At 41.0% G+C, this 16,661-nt stretch overlaps 1 protein-coding gene across 4 annotated transcripts in view; it reads right to left on the bottom strand.

The window, feature by feature from the left end:
- Window positions 1-954: 954 nt before the first annotated feature.
- Window positions 955-16,661, bottom strand: part of LOC124805362 (Bardet-Biedl syndrome 7 protein homolog) — a 142,954-nt gene continuing 127,247 nt past the window's right edge. For all 4 annotated transcript variants that reach the window (XM_047265908.1, XM_047265911.1, XM_047265910.1 and 1 more), the window contains 3 exons: window positions 13,009-13,118; window positions 5,474-5,704; window positions 955-1,277 (listed from right to left, as the gene is read on the bottom strand). In XM_047265908.1, coding sequence (XP_047121864.1) covers window positions 1,144-1,277; window positions 5,474-5,704; window positions 13,009-13,118 — 475 coding nt within the window. In that variant the 3' untranslated portion in view covers window positions 955-1,143. The remainder of the gene's footprint in view (window positions 1,278-5,473; window positions 5,705-13,008; window positions 13,119-16,661) is intronic.

Raw genomic sequence — 16,661 nt, 5'->3', positions numbered from 1 at the left:
TGTTAGTACTTGTGCTTGCGACTTTCAAGCGATTCTTTCATTAAACTATAAACCAAAGCTAAGCAGCATCATGTAGTACCAGTAAACAGTAATTTCATTTCTCCTGTTTAGATGAACTATTTGACAGCTGTCCAGTCCTTCACAGAGGCTGTAAGATGTTGCATCATGGCTCAGTTTCCTGAAGTGGTCTCTCCAGTTTGGTACTGAGCTGACCGAGTGCATTAGTGGGTGAAACATCCAGTACAGATGCAGCAGGTAGAGTAGATTGTTTGCTTATGCTTAAAGAAGCATTTTTGACTCCGATGCTAAAATGGCTGCAAATGTAGATTTTTATGCAAAATGTCTCCCTACTGAGGGCATATGTTTACTAACAGAAGTTGAAATTAAAAATTTCCTGCAGATTTTTTCATGGTTTTTGAGCACAGGTTTTGTGTTCCTGATTCATTGGTGTGAAAATTTACCACCCCATAATTCATGATAGAAATATATAATAAATTTAGCAGGTTTAGTGATTTCTATTGCCAAAGAGTACATATGACATGGATTTCTTTGTTATGCTGGATAAAATGATTTTGTCACTCAAACAGTTAAGGTATTAACACCCGGCTGTTCAAACAATTTTGACAGGTTGATTGTGCTTTGAATCATGATATGAAACCTTACCTCTTCCTTTTGTTGACATAGAATTTGTCACAAATGTTTCCGTGTTGCCTATACACCAGATAGCAGAAAGTGATGTATCCCACAAATATTCTAGGTACCACTGCAAATGCCACTCAGTTCATGGGATTAGGTAGATGATATTTAAATATTCAAGATGTTATCTTCAAAATCTTTTATTTTTCAGAAACTTGTAGAAGCTTTATTACAGAAGTGAACAATGTATATTTTAGCTTAAACATAAGATCTCATATTGAATGAACAACTATTTCAATAGATACTCAACTGCACTAATATTACACTGAAATAAAAACAAACTGTATTTTGTGAAGAAACTTCACATTTCGCTTAGGTCTCTTAATACTGCAGATGAATATTACGGAAACCTCATGATAATTAGCGTTCAGTTTTTAAAATGCACACATTTCTTCTTTTACTGCAGCAATGAACAAATTTGTTCTTTATAATTTTATGCCAAAACACTTAAGACTGAAGAAAGAAATTTATTAGGCTTTGTAGGTCATACTTGCGTAGGATTTCCAGTAACTGAGGAATCTTTCCTTTTACATTCTGTCCTTTAAATTTATGCCTGTCGATATAAAGGTCTGAGACCAAGCCTGGAATAGAAATTGTGAAAATATTTTATAGATATCCTCAACCAAACATGCATGAGTACAATATTGTGCCTCAAATCACTGTTTTACAAGGCACTGTGCTGTTAATAATACATCTGAGAAGTCAAATGACTGCAACATTACTTCCAATATCAGTATTTGACTTACAGGGAATCTTTGGTCATAAACCAGACTGATAAATGCCTTACAAACCACCTGAAAGGGTTCAGAGCACTTAAAATAGGGGAACTGAAGCATTTGGTGCAGAGAGGATTCTTGTGTTTTTGCCTGCACAAGAGCCATTTTCAACCAAGACACACACACACACACACACACACACACACACACACACACACACACACACACACACACACAAAGTTACGTGTCACGTACCACCCCTGTAAACATGTGTGGTGATACGTATTTTAGCGTAACACTGTATTCTGCTCTTTTGCTGCGGTTTATGCTGCTCAATGGGAAGTGGCTGATGACTTGCATTCACGTGGGTGCTTCCCTGTCTTCTACGTACACCTGTCCTTGGAAAAAACTTACCACAGTGGGTTCTGTTTTCAAACACTGAGGGCAGTGTCCATCACTGGACAGATCACTTTACAAGCATGATGCACCATAACATTGATTCATCTGTTCCAAAGCCTTTCAGCCATTATCAGATGTAACAGTTCTCAATAAAAAATGTCACTTTACATTGATGATAAGGTTCCATAACAAGTGAAATGCCAACCACGTGCTGAGAATCTTGCAACTTTTTGCATCATGACAACACAGGCACAAAGGAAAATCAGAGAGCAAGATGAGATCTTGACCAGTGTTTCTGATTTTGATAAATCATTCTAATAACTTTACAAGGGCATGAAAAACTATAAGACAGATTTCTGGCAAAATTGCCAGATTACTAATAACTGCTATATTGCAACAGGATTAATTCCAGACTAAACTTGGTTAAATTTATAGACACTCTGTCAACTCATACAAATACCCAGATGTAACAATTGGTAGGGGTGTGAAATGGAATGATCACATATGCTTGCTCGAAGGTAAAGCAGATAAAAGACTATTTGTTTCTTAAGATACTGGAAAAATGTTGTAGGTCCACAGAGGAGATTGCTTACAAACGACTTGTACGACCAATACTAGAATGTTGCCCAATGTGTGGGATGCATGCCAAACAGGGCTAAGAGGGGAAATTGAATGTGCAAAGAAGAATAGCACAAATGAATGCTGCTTCATTTGTGAGCGAGGCATCACAAAAATGCTAAGAAAAATAAACTGACCCTGCACTTGAAGATGGATCTCAACTATCCCACAGAAGGACATGACTAAATTAACTACAGTGATTATTATTATTGTTTTAGGGTGTTAACCTATAAGGTCAGCAGTGCCCTTACTCCAATGAGTGTGCACAAAGAAGCATTTAGGCAGTCATCTTTCCCATGTTCCATATACAAATCAAATGGAAAGAAACCATAATATTGAGACCCTCTGCCATGTACTTCATATTGGTTTTGAGAGTATGGATGTGAATCCATGAGGCATCTGTCTTCATAAACATTTTCTTACAGTAAGTAACTATTTAAAGTTGTATTACTTAACAGTGAAAAGCCCTCGGGTTACCAGCTGCATAGCAATGTTACAATACCACAACCTTTTGACGAGTGTCCCACTCATCATCTTCTAGTGGAGTTTTGAGGTATGTGGGTGCTGTAATATTTATACTATTGGTCTGCCCCTCTCCACTGGGCTGCAGATGGATGTGTACTGTCCAGCCAGTGGGTGGGAGGAGGAAGAGGCCACAGTGGTGGAGTAGTGGGTGTGCCGTTCACATCTCTGTGTGGGTATTCTGATTGTGTCTTGCAAGCTGGACATTGCTGGGCATGCTCTCATCTTATTGCTGCTGGCATGGGTTCCTCTGCTCCACTTAGTTGGTACCCTCCATCTCTGCTGACCAGATTCTCATGAACCTGTATTTTGGTGGATTCATTTACAATGCTGTCCCAATAGCCGGTTGCTCGACAAAGCATGTTTGCGTTCTGAAAGTCAAAGGTGGGGTCTCCCTTGAGGCTATGCTCTGCTCACTATTGCTGATTTCTCTGTCTGCCCCAATCACACATGCCTGACATCAGAGTTACGAAATTCGATGCTGTGTTTTTCCGATGTACTGTTGGCCATACTCGCAGGTGATATTGAATATTCCACGTATATTCAGTTTTAGTGGATCTCTGAAAATGGCACGCCTCTCCTTTGTTTTCGGCAGTGGTTGTAAGGTCATTTTTATATTGGATTTTTCAAGTAGCCGTGCAATTTTGGCTGAGAGCCATTCCACGTATGGGTCTCTTGTCTTCTTCCTCCTCTCTCCACTTTCCAACATCTTGCTTGTCTCTTCTTGAATGAATGTACAACACAGCCTGCGAATAAGGCCAACAGTACAATGGGCAAATGCAGTGCTGTGTTTTAAAAGCCTGTGAGAAGCGCATCAGGCATGTGTAATTGGGACAAACAGAGAAATCACTGATAGCAGAGCATAACCTAAAGGGAGATTCCACCTCTGACTTTCAGAATATAAAGGTGTTTTGCCGAGCAACTGGCTACTCGCACAGCATTATAAAAGAAGCAATTGAAATACAGGTTCATGAGAATCTGGACAACATAGACAAAGGATACCAACTAAGTGCGGCATGGAATCCCACATTACCAGCAATATGATGAGATCGTGTCTAGTGTCGTCCAACTTGCAAGACACAGCTGGATTGCACACACAGATGTGAACAGTGCATCCATTACCACCACCACTGCAGCCTCACTCTGTCCTGCCCACCAGCCGGACAGTACACAGCTGTCCACAGCCAGGTTGAGGGGAGCACACCACTAGTATAAACCTTACAGCATCCACATATCTTGACACTCCACAAAAAGATGATGACTACAAGACTTGTCAGAACATTGTGGTATTTTAACACTGCCACCCAGCTGAACTCTGACGGCCAACAGTATGTGCTGGGAAAGGTACATTTACATATAAGTGCATTACTTATGTTAGTATTTTGGATTAATTGTAGTTTCTGCTGCATATTTGTTTGGTCTGATTTGCATCTTCCCTTAAAAGGGTGTGACAACAGATGATTGCATCAGATCACTGGTCAAGGCTGTTGTTACTGGCTGCTGCACATCAAGTGCAGAAAACAGTTCGCAAGACCTCGTGTAATAAGAAAGGGTTCTGCATCTTGTCACTTACAATTATTCCTGGCTAAAATAAAAAAAAATTTAGTACAGCAGATATGAATTTCTCAGTAGAACCAACTGATTTGTGTGTGTGTGTGTATATATGTAACTTCTGCACCATTTTAGTGCAGTAATGTGTTCATTGTATTAAGAGTGTGTGTGTGTGTGTGTGTGTGTGTGTGTGTGTAAGTACAATCTAACTTCTGCACCATTTCAGTGAAGTAATATGTTCACTGTAAGTAAGTATTGTAGTAGTTCTATTATATGTTTGTTACCTTATAAATAAAAAAAACAGTTTTTAATTGTAAATTCAGAGGACTAATAGAACTTAGTAAACGAGTGTTTGTAAAATGATTCTTTCATATAGTGTTCATTTAAAAAAAAAAAAAGAGAGAGAGAGAGAGAGCGAGAGAGAGAGAGAGAGACCATCATTCCACTTGGGACCTGTGGAAGGTACATTAGCTTATTTATTTCATTTTTAAATATGTGTAATGTATTATTGCTTTTCTGGACCTCCTCACAACGAGTCAATTAGAATGAAAGTAAATCTAATCTAATGACAGTTCACACACAGCAACTGCCTAGGTTAGTTCAGGTAGAATATATCCTGCAATACGTAACCAGGCAACCCATAAATCTAATTGTGCTACAAAAAATTGCAGAGCATTTAATCTAACATCACTAGTCTATAACAGAAGATTCTTGTAGTTGACATTTATATTATTTGGGAGTCAAACTGAGCACGAGTATTATGTTGAGCGACCTTTTGAGGAGCTGGAAGGTTCTATTCATGGCAGATTAATTAGACATCTTTGGATATCACTGACTTAAAACTGATGCACAGGAAATTCAACAAGGGGAATCTTATATGGACACACCAAAGGATAAAAAAACACTGAAAAAACTCTGCTTTGCAAAATAAATGATATTTTAAGAACAAAAGTAATGAAAGACAGTTGTACCATAAAGCCTTTCAAGTTGCTGTGGATGCTGAGAGTACCGTAGCTGTACTTCCTTCTCAGCGGCCAATAGCTCACGGTATTCAGGCAGAAGTGACTGCTCCCATCCAGATTCTCTTTCACGCAGCTCGTGAAGAGCCTCCAATAGCGACATTTCGTGTGCCATTTTCTGCTGTTCTTCGAGGCGAGGATGAAGGCGGTGCAATACACTTATAACACTTTCCTCATTCACTGCTGCAATTATAATGTACAGCCTCTGTGAGATGTATAAGGAGGCAAAGATTTCCAATGAGACAAGAAAACATTAACATCAGTTCCTGAAGTTAAAACATTACATAACGTAAAACCAACTAGTAAACTCGTACCCCAAATACATTGACTGTATAGACTGGCAGTATGCTTCTAAATTTCATTTTCTAAGCAATTTATTAGTCACAAAATTCTAATAAAGGGGAGCTGCATAAGTAACTGTATGATGATTAGACAGGTGCACAGGTCAATGGTTGCCACGCAGTCTGGAACACATATATTGTATTTTACATTGCTTAGATAATGTCATGTCACCTTTCAGGAGCCATTTCCACGGTTGGACACGATCAAGTAAGCGCCATCAGTGTACCATATCTCTCCCTCAGGTTTAGCAGTCTTGTAAACAAGTTGCACCAATACATCTGATGTCAATATCTGTCTCACCCAACAATTGCTTAGCTTTTCATTTTGTTAAGAATATAGCCTGGAATGGCAGAAAGGATCCCAGAAAAATAGGAAAAGAATCTTCATGACAGATTAAAACTGTTCCGTAACTCACGACTAAAATCCAGATCTTTGCCAATGAATGGCAGCGGAATGTGTTCCTGTCTTCAAACAGTGAATAGTTTAGCTGTAGTCCAATTTTTGCAAGTATTAGCATAAAGCCATGCCTTCAATCATAGTTATTTTCGCACGTGTTTTAGATGAGTCTCACATTAATTAATTGTACTTGGACATTAAGTCTACTTGATTCAAGGCAGTGAAGTTCAAATTGCGAGTCATTTGTTCGATATTCAACACCATCTAATCTGTCATTGATGTAACTTTATGATGTGCAATGATATTATCATAATGTGCAAAACAGCGGAAAAAAATATTAAAAACGTACAGGGTCTTCCAAATGTTTAGGGTCAAGAATTATACAAACTGTAGAGGATCTTAAACTGATGGTTGGAAATGAATATTTCAAGTGGTTAGAGGTGTTCAATAAGCAATGCGTGTGCTTGTAAACTGCTTATGTTTCATTACAAGCAACTGTCTATCACATTAACATTGGTGGTGCCACCTTAAAAAACGATATTGTGTTGTCTTTGATGTGTCCATGGTGTTTATCCTTGGCTAATTCATCACTGTTGGTTGAAGATAGAGGACTAATCATTACAAGAACTTGCAGACATGCATTTCTTGTATGGTGCAGCAGAAAGTAATGCTCAGAAAGTCAAACTGTTATAACGTCAAGTTGAACACGTATATTTCAAAACGACACAACACATATAAGTCACTGAGCAAGTTGACAAAGCAAGACATGTGAACACGGTAACATTCAAATGAGCACTGCCTTCAAGTCTAGCGGCTGCTGGCTGGCTGGCCGCTCAGGTGGCGTGCCTGCTGCATGGCTGGCAGACAGCGCTGCACGTAGAGGACGCGCCTAATTGCGCGACAGCACTTTGAATGGTCGGCGAGTCACAACACTTTCCCCCCCTTTGAAATTTTTGCTCTGGTCTTGATGGAGGTGTCCTGTAGATTGCTAACGTCCATAGGCGTTGTTTGACTGGCCGTAAAGTCTTGAGGAGGCGGCTTCCCGTACGGACGGAAGTGTCCCCGATGATAACGGGTCGAGATGACAGGAGACGTAGGGGTCGAATCTGCTGGGGTCCCGTGCACCAATCTGCCCGTTGCGGCAAGTCCAGTTGATATAACAGGAGACATAGGTGATGTGTCGGCGTCCGTAGGAGAAGGAGGCGAGGAGATTGGCTCCGACGGATGATGGTCATCCGGTTCCTGCACGGCCACGTCTCCTGGTGGCGTCCGTTCTTGTGCTGGCACCGAGATGACGGTGAGAGGACTGCGTTGTGAGTAATGAGAGATGCCAATATCCCGAGCGTCAGGTAGAGCTGAAGGTGGTGTAGCGGCATTCGGAACAGGTGTTGCTGGCACACGAGGCCGAAGCTGGTCCGAATGACTCACTGCAACACCCATGTCTGTCTGGATTTCATACAGGCGTCGGCCACGGTGTCGTAAGATGTGGCCTGGACTCCATTTTGGCTGCCTGCCATATCCCCGTACCCAGACAAAGTCGTCGGCGGTGAACCGGCCAAGCAAAGGCACCCGCGACCGTGAGGTGGAAGGCCGCAGAAGATGATGTAGCGTGCGGGGCTGTCGGCCATTTAAGAGCTCAGCCGGGCTGTGGTCGCCCATGGGGGTGAAACGGTAAGAAGCCAGGAACTGGAGAAGCGCATCATCAGCAGCAGAAGAAGTCAAGAGTTTCCGCATCTGAGCCTTAAATGTGCGGACCAGTCGTTCAGCCTCACCGTTTGATTATGGATGGAATGGAGGGGCCATGACATGCATAACGCCGTGAGGAGCACAAAAATCCGCAAATTCGGAAGAGGCAAATTGTGGACCATTATCAGTAACAAGAGTAGAGGGAAGGCCTTCCAAAGAAAAAATGCGGGTGAGAGCACTCGTGGTTGCGGCGGTGGTAAGCAACGTGCAACGGACAATGAAAGGAAAGTTAGGGTAGACGTCAATTGTGAGGAGCTAATAAGTGCCTAAAAAAGGTCCCACGAAGTCAGCATGATTGCGCTCCCAGGGCGTCTCAAGCGAAGGCCACGGTCACAAAGATGACTTCGGGGCGGCGGCCTGTGACGCAAAAGGGCCTCAGGCAGCGACCATGTGTGCTATTTCAGAGTCGATGCCAGGCCAGTACACATGACGGCGCGCCAGAGATTTTGCACGAGAGACACCCCAGTGCCCTTGGTGAAGGAGGCGCAAGACCGAAGCATGCAAAGACGCAGGTACCACAACAGGCGGTGAAGCATTGTCGGTGGAAAGGAGGATAACACCATCCCTAGCCGCGAGGCGGTAGCGCAAAGCTTAGTGGTTCTGCAACGAGTCAGAAGTCTTAGCGGACGGGCGATCTGGCCAATCCTTCTGAATACAGCGTAAAGCCCGGGAAAGGGTACGGTCAGACCCCGTAGCAGCCACCAGCCGGTCCCTGGTGATGGGGAATCCGTCCACAACCCGCTGCTCAGCAACATCCAGGTGGAAACACAAAAGTTCGTCCCTATCAAATGCCAGATCAGGACCCATGGGAAGGCGAGACAGTGCATCAGAATTTGCATGTTGAGCCATCAGCCAGAAATGAATCTCATAATTGAAACGAGACAAGTAAAGAGCCCAATGCTGGAGGCGGTGTGCAGCCTTGTTGGGAAGTGACGATGATGGATAAGACAAGGAAACAAGTGGTTTGTGATCCGTAACAAGATGAAATTTGGATCCATAGAGAAAAACACCAAACTTATGAAGAGCATAAATAATGGCCAAAGCTTCTTTTTCAATTTGAGAATACTTTTGTTGGGCATCTGTGAGCGTTTTGGAGGCATAAGCAATGGGTTGTTCAGAGCCATCAGAAAAACGGTATGCAAGGACTGCACCGACCCCATATTGAGAGGCGTCCGTGGCAAGAACAAGATGTTGGCCAGGTCGATAAGTAGCCAGGCACGGGGCCTGTTTCAACATAGTCTTCAATTTCTGGAAAGCCACATCGCATGACGCAGCCCAGTGAAAAGGCACATTTTTGTGCAACAGGCGATGCAACGCCTGAGCCACCAACGCAGCAGATGGTAAAAACTTGTGATAGTATGCTATTTTCCCCAAGAAGGCCTGCAGTTCCTTAACAGATGTAGGGCAAGGAAGGGCATCGATCGCAATGACAGTTTGCTGAAGCGGACGAATACCATCCCGAGAGAGTTGAAACCCCAAGTACGTGATAGATGCCTGAAAAAATTTTGATTTCTGAAGATTACACTTTAGACCGGCAGTCTGTAAGACATGAAAAAGTGTGTGGAGGTTCTGAAGATGTTCTTCAGTGGTGGAGCCAGTGACAACAATTTCGTCCATGTAATTTATACACCCAGGGACAGTGAGCAATAATTGTTCCAAAAATCGCTGAATGAGAGCAGGGGCACTGACAACCCCGAATGGCAATCGTTGGTACTGATAGAGGCCGAAAGGCGTGTTAAGGACCAGAAACTATCGGGAAGCAGTGTCGAGAGGAAGTTGATGATAAGCTTCTGTCAGGTCAATTTTATAAAAATACTGGCCTCCAGCAAGTTTAGTGAACAATTCTTCAGGTCGGGGCATAGGGTAAGTGTCGATGAGGCATTGCGCATTTACAGTGGCTTTAAAATCGCCATAGAGACGAATATCACCACTGGGCTTAGCAATGACAACAACAGGAGAGGACCACTCACTGGAAGTGACAGGAAGCAAGACCCCTGAAGTAGTGAGACGATCCAGCTCCTGCTTTACCCGATCATGAAGGGCCACAGGAATGGGCCGAGCCCGAAAAAACTTAGGCCGAGCGGTGGGTTTGAGCGTGATATGAGCTTCAAAGTCGTTTGCACGGCCTAACCCAGGAGAAAAAAGGGGCGAAAATGTCATCGACAAGGAATCCAATTGAGCATAAGGAATAGCATCAGAGATGATATTGACAGAGTCATCTATGGAGAATCCAAAAACGCGAAAGGCATCGAAACCAAAAAGATTCTTTGCGTTACTCTGGTCGACCACAAATATGGGAACAGTGTGAATGATAGATTTGTAAGATACCTCAGCATTAAATTGTCCCAAGAGAGAAATCTTCTGTTCATTGTATGTCCGTAATTGCCGAGTGACAGGTGATAGGACTGGAGAACCCAACTGAAGATACGTCTGAGAATTAATTATAGTGGCAGCAGAACCGGTATCCACCTGCATGCGAACATCCCGACCAAGGATTTGGACAGTGAGGAATAACTTCCCTGAAAGGGCAGAAGTGCAATTGACAGACAATACAGAAGCAGAATCAGCGTCACGGTCATGAATATCATGTATGCGGTCGGATTTGCAAACGGCAGACACATGACCCTTCTTTTTGCATTTGCAACACACGGCCCAACGTTGGGGACAATCCTCCCGTGAATGTTTCGTAAAACACCGCGGACATGAAGGAAGTTGCCGGGGGTTTTGCTGCAGTTTCTTAGAGGGTTGTTTATGGGTAGGCCGAGGCTGCGCGTGGGAGCATACTGCGGCCACGTCAGCCAGCGGGGACGCACCGCATGCGTCGTCAACAGCGCACGGTGGTTGTATTTCCCCGACGTCACCCCAAGCCTCTATTTGCGCCCCAGCGGTGCGAGAAATTTCAAAAGACTGCGCGATGGATAGGACTTCATCAACAGTCGGATTTGCCAACTGAAGGGCACGTTGCCGAACTTCTTTGTCGGGCGCCGACCGGATAATAGCATCCCGTACCATGGAATCAGCATAGGATTCTTTGTGAACGTCAGTAACAAACTGACACTTTCGACTGAGGCCGTGAAGTTCAGCAGCCCAAGCGCGATAGGATTGATGCGGTTGTTTTTGACAATGATAAAAGGCAACACGAGAGGCTACCACATGCGTTTGCTTTTGAAAATAGACAGACAGAAGTGAGCACATTTCAGCAAAGGACAAAGATGCAGGATCTTTCAAAGGAGCCAATTGCGACAACAACCGATACATTTGAGGTGAAATCCATGAAAGGAACAGGGACTCACATGTTTGTTCGTCCGTGACATGAAATGCCAAGAAGTGCTGTCGAAGACGTTTTTCGTAATCTGACCAGTCTTCCGCTGTCTCGTCGTAAGGAGGAAAAGGAGGTATAGACAACGACGAGAAACGCCCCGCATTTGGTGCCGCGACGAAATCGCGAATCGCCGATGTTAGAAGCGTTTGCTGTTCAATGAGACCTTGCAATAGTTGCTCGACAGTAGCCATGGAAACCTGTGGGTCAACGATGAAAAGGAAAAATCCACTACCTCGTCGCCAGTTGTTATAACATCAAGTTGTATTGTATTGTATTGTATTTTTTATTGGTCCTGTTGTCTACATAGCAGCTTATGCATAAGACATTGGACAAGTCAAGTTATAAATATACAGGCTGAAAGTCATTACAAGGCATACATATTTAAGGTTACAATAATACACTTTACACGTAAGTATTTATATAACACATTTCATAAATTTAAATATTGTTCAATGGAGTAAAAGCAGTGATGCTGTAAATATGACTTTAGAGATTTTCCAAATGTACTTGGCTAATACTTTTAAAATGCTTACTTTCAAAGCCATGAACAGTCTTAGGCTATCATGCTCATCTTCAGATCTTATGAATTTTTTGAATGCCACAGTGATTGATTTCAAATATGTCTGCTGTTTTCACTGCAACAGCTTATACATTGTCCTGGAAAAGCATAGGGATCTGAACAAGACAAAAATAAATACAAGGAACATTAGCACGCTTTTACTATCAGAACAACGCAAAAAGTGGCACTAAACATTCAAATATTCTCTTGCTGTGAAGTAGCAGATGATATGCTGCTGACAAAAACATTAGCGCAATCAGAAATATTAGCAACCTGAAGATGGCCAAGATGGCCCAAAACTGGTTGTGGCATTGAAGTAAAGCACTTCCAAAGTGTTTGTGACTGGTTACATTATTCACCAATGAACATAATTCTAAATGGAAGAGATTTATCATCATGGATAGAAACATAAGTTATTCCGGCCACAGAGATCTGGCCAAGAATATTGTGAATGAATTGTTCGACTATAAAATTTGAGGGAATGGTATTCAAGCGTGTAGGAGAACATTCATCAATAAGCACCTGTTAACTTGCCTGTGATGTACACACTTTCAAGAATAACACACTGTGGAGAGTTCTGATGGAGCAGTTGCCAAAAGCAACATTTGAAATAATGCTGCCAAATGATTTGGAGCCTGTATTTCAATTCTGTCTATGGGCTATTTTGTAACATAGTCGCTGAGTCTGGTGCTCAACACGTGAACAGTTGGTATGAGTTTAAGTTGTTGTTATTGTAAAGTATAAGCTTGTTGAGTCAATAAAAAAATTAAATTTTCATTCCCAACCATTACTTCCTGTTTAAAATTCTCTACCGTCTGTAAAATATTGACCCCATATGTTTGGCAAATCCTGCACAGGACAATATCATAAGGATTAAGGAATACAAAATTGGCAATATAATTATTCTAAGTTACACAATAGTTTATTAGCCTTCTAAAACTGTGGTTCACTCATAGAAAATGAGACAACATGAAAAAAATATCATATGGCTAGGTAGTTGCAAGAGATGAACACACACAATAAAACATACTTAGCTTTTGAACCACAGATTCAAATTATGCTTCACTTTATCACCTTACCTTCATAAATCTTGCATATTGAATCTTTAACTCAAAAACTTACCACATAAAATATCTAATTTAATTTTCTTTTTTGTAGCTTCTCTTGTAAGGACATCCTTCAAAATTGATATGGTTGATATATTGTCAGACTTGAACTCTGCTCCTCCTTTCCTAGAACATGAAAGGAAACAGTGTTGCAGTTTACTGAATTAAATGGCCCCAAGCAAAATTTTAGCAGCATTTTGAGTTGCTTAATTTGTGATTTTTGACTGGAAACTTCCCTCAATACAGAAGATGTCTATGTAAAACCACTTGTACAATGAAGGCAAAACTCCATTTTCAGTTCAGTAGTGCATGCTTTGTCTTCAATAATGAGCAGGGTATATTAGCTTCTGTTCATTGTTCGGTCTGTCAACATCCATCCTGAAAGGGTCATTTGATGCTCACACATGCGTTACATTGTCACTTAATGGCAACAAGGGGTGATCAGTACCTTAAATCGCCCACTGGATTAGAGAACACCAAGGCGATGTCATTTAAATGCTATCATGAGGGACAAAACACTGAAGATCTGCCTTGTAACATCTGTGAGGTGGACCAGTGTACACTGTCTATCGAGACTGTCAGAATCTTACTTCCCACAGTCAGTGACACAGTGTCTTAGAAAATGCTCTCAGATGCTGATAATTCCCTGACATGTTGATGTGTTTTGTGTAAAAATCAATGTAAGAATTCACCTAAATACTCTGTCATTAAATAACTAACTAAACATCATTTTGGTTAAAAAGCTGACATTTATGTAATGTTTCCAGTTTCACACAATCACTATTATTTCATTTGTTGGATGCCACTATTGTAATTTTTTATACTGTCTGAGTTAATGAGAAGATTAATGTGGAATGTATGTAAAGTGCGAATTGCTGAAAATGTTGAGTGAGTGAGAGAATCAAGATTGTGCAACCTTACTGCTAGTCACATACATGGGGGAATATGATGAGTGCAAAGCAGCCAGCTTTCAGTGCTTTAGTGACATGATGTTTACTTCGTTTCTTCAAACAAATAAAGATGCAGTAATTTTTTGCAGACTTTTTGAAATTTATTAATTTGAGTTTTTGTTAGATTGATTTTGGGACTGTGACTGGTCAAAAGTGGAGATTACCAGGTCATATGAGTAAAAATAGGAAGCCTACAATTTTATCTTACAAATTACAGACGAGATGTGCATCTTCATATTCTTGTGATGCAATGACTGATCCATTAAAATATTGGGCATTCAACAGAAGCAACCCTATTTTTTTCTGATATTTTAGCTGTATACCTTCAACCGCCTTTAGACTGAGCCGGTGCATTAAAGCTACAGCACTTGCTCTGTCCTTTTAAACCCATGAACCAACCACTGTGCATAGGGCCACAGATACACAAGCACCAGGGACGTTGATTGATGGCAACGAAGTATGCATAAATTGCATCTGTGACTATGCAATTAATCCATGCTGGGATACTGATGAATCATTGTGAGCCGCACTATAATGACTTATAAAGTTTATTAAAAGAAAAGCAAGATTCCATGATTTTTCCAGGCTGATACCATTATCATTATTGTTTAAATTCTTCATTAAATGAATTTCAACTGTTTCTTTCAAAAAGATGAAGTCAACACCACAATTTTGACATTTTCATATTGAGAGACAAGTGCTAGTGCCATGTGCTGCCACAGCCGATTTATTGAGCTGCAAGAGGTGGTGTAACTACCGTGTTTCATGCATCTTTCATGGACTGTACAAGTTGCCTGCCTGACGTACGAAAAGCCACACTTGCAGGGGTCTTGTAAACCACCACATTGCAGAGCATCAAGTCATCTTTTACAGAATCCAAAAGTGCTGATTTTTTCAGTGGAGGGTGATAAATCACTTTAAGTGACAGTCTTTAAGTGACAGTCTGTCCTAAATTGGATGACATACTTCCTACATATGGTAGAAGAACTGTGGATTTAAATCCTTCTCTGTCTTCTTTCAAGAACGTCTAAATTAGTTACATTCATTGTGCCTTGTGTATCTGTTGTGGAGAACATCCATTTGCTTCAAAAACTCCCTTTAAAAGCTAATCTTGAAGACTACTCCCTTCACCAATGCTATGTGCTCTAAGAACCACAGTTCCAAGAACATTTATCATCAGAGAAGGCTATCTGTATGTAAATGTTAAGTCCATATGAGGAGTCACCTTTCAATAAACTGTGTATCCTAAAGTACCATCATCTTTGTGATGAACCAGAACTTCCAAAAATAAATGGCATCCCTCTTTTTAAATTTCCACTGTAAACTAAATTTTTAAATGGATGGTATTCAGATGGTTTAATAATTCTCATAATATAACCTCACCATGGTGCCTTACTACAAACACATTGTCACCGTATCTCCAAAATACTGGGGTTTTCAAACTAGCAACACCTTTCCTCGAAGTCCTCCATGAACAAAGTGACCACCAAGGGTAACAAGATACTATCTACGGCTACAATGTCAGTCTGTTTAAAATTTTTTTTGTTAAATAAAAAGTTGCTGTCAAAACATTTTTAAACAAAGTTAAATAAAAAACTCTTTATCAAACCATTTGCCAATAACAGATAAGGATACTAAAAAGGGAACCTCGGTGAATGACACCATGTCAAAGCTGATTAATGAATCAAAACTGTTCAGTCATGGTGATTTGAGTTTACCAATGGAGTCCACAGAATTGCCATGTTATGAGTGAATTTTCTCACAAGAGGTCTTATGTCAACACTAAGTGTTTGGCACAGTTGTAATTTGCAGAGCCAGTGTTAAACACCACTGCTCCCATGATAACAGCTTAATTAGGAATTTTAGGGTAGTCCATAATGCTTTGGAGTAACTGTACCACTTGGTTTCAATCTTCACACAGCCAAAACTTCATTGGGAAACTTAAATCACTGATTCTGAACAGTTCTGATTGAAAGAGGCTAAGATGGCAACAAGTGAAGTTGTATGTGATGATAAAGTGAACAAAAGTTACAGTGAAGTGGTGAAAAAGCGACCTTGTAGTGATTGCAACGGAGAAATTACGAAGTTAAAAGAGTGCATATTAAGTCTACAGTTCACAATGGCTGCATTAAGACGTGAAATTTCCCGCCTAACAAATGAAATTTCTGTGCTGCAAAAGCCACAGACAACGCGTGTTCCTGTATCATAGACAAGTAAACCTAAATTGCAAGACTGGAAACAAGTAAGTGCTGAAAAATCAAAAAAGGGTATCAATTGTAGCAAGTGAACAAAATATTGTTGATAAAAATAGGTATAGTGTACTCTCAGCAAGTGCTCACAGTAAATCTACAGAACTTGATAAAGAACATAGTAAATGCAAACTTGAAAGAAACACTGTGAAAAGTACGAAAGTAAGATACAATACGAGAGCCTCAGTTAAAAATTGTAAGGAACCTTTGTAAATTGCTGAAACGAAGTGTAATGAACTCCCAAAAACAAACGGAATAACGTCAATTAATAATGAAAATGGATACAGTTCACAGTGTGAACATAAATATTGCAATGAAGTTAGTGACTCCTGCAACGAACTGTATAATTCTTGTAGTATGAAACAAACTCTGAAGTGCAATGTGCTTTTACTCTCAGATAGTCATGGAAGAAATCTTGCGGAAATCCTAAATGACACGAGCAATCATCTTCAAGTGAGTAGTGTTGTGAA

This window comes from Schistocerca piceifrons, chromosome 7 (genome assembly GCF_021461385.2).
Source record: "Schistocerca piceifrons isolate TAMUIC-IGC-003096 chromosome 7, iqSchPice1.1, whole genome shotgun sequence".
NCBI classification, from domain to species: domain Eukaryota; kingdom Metazoa; phylum Arthropoda; class Insecta; order Orthoptera; family Acrididae; genus Schistocerca; species Schistocerca piceifrons.
Note: the sequence above shows the minus strand (reverse complement) of the source record. Positions and strands in the feature narration are given on the sequence as shown.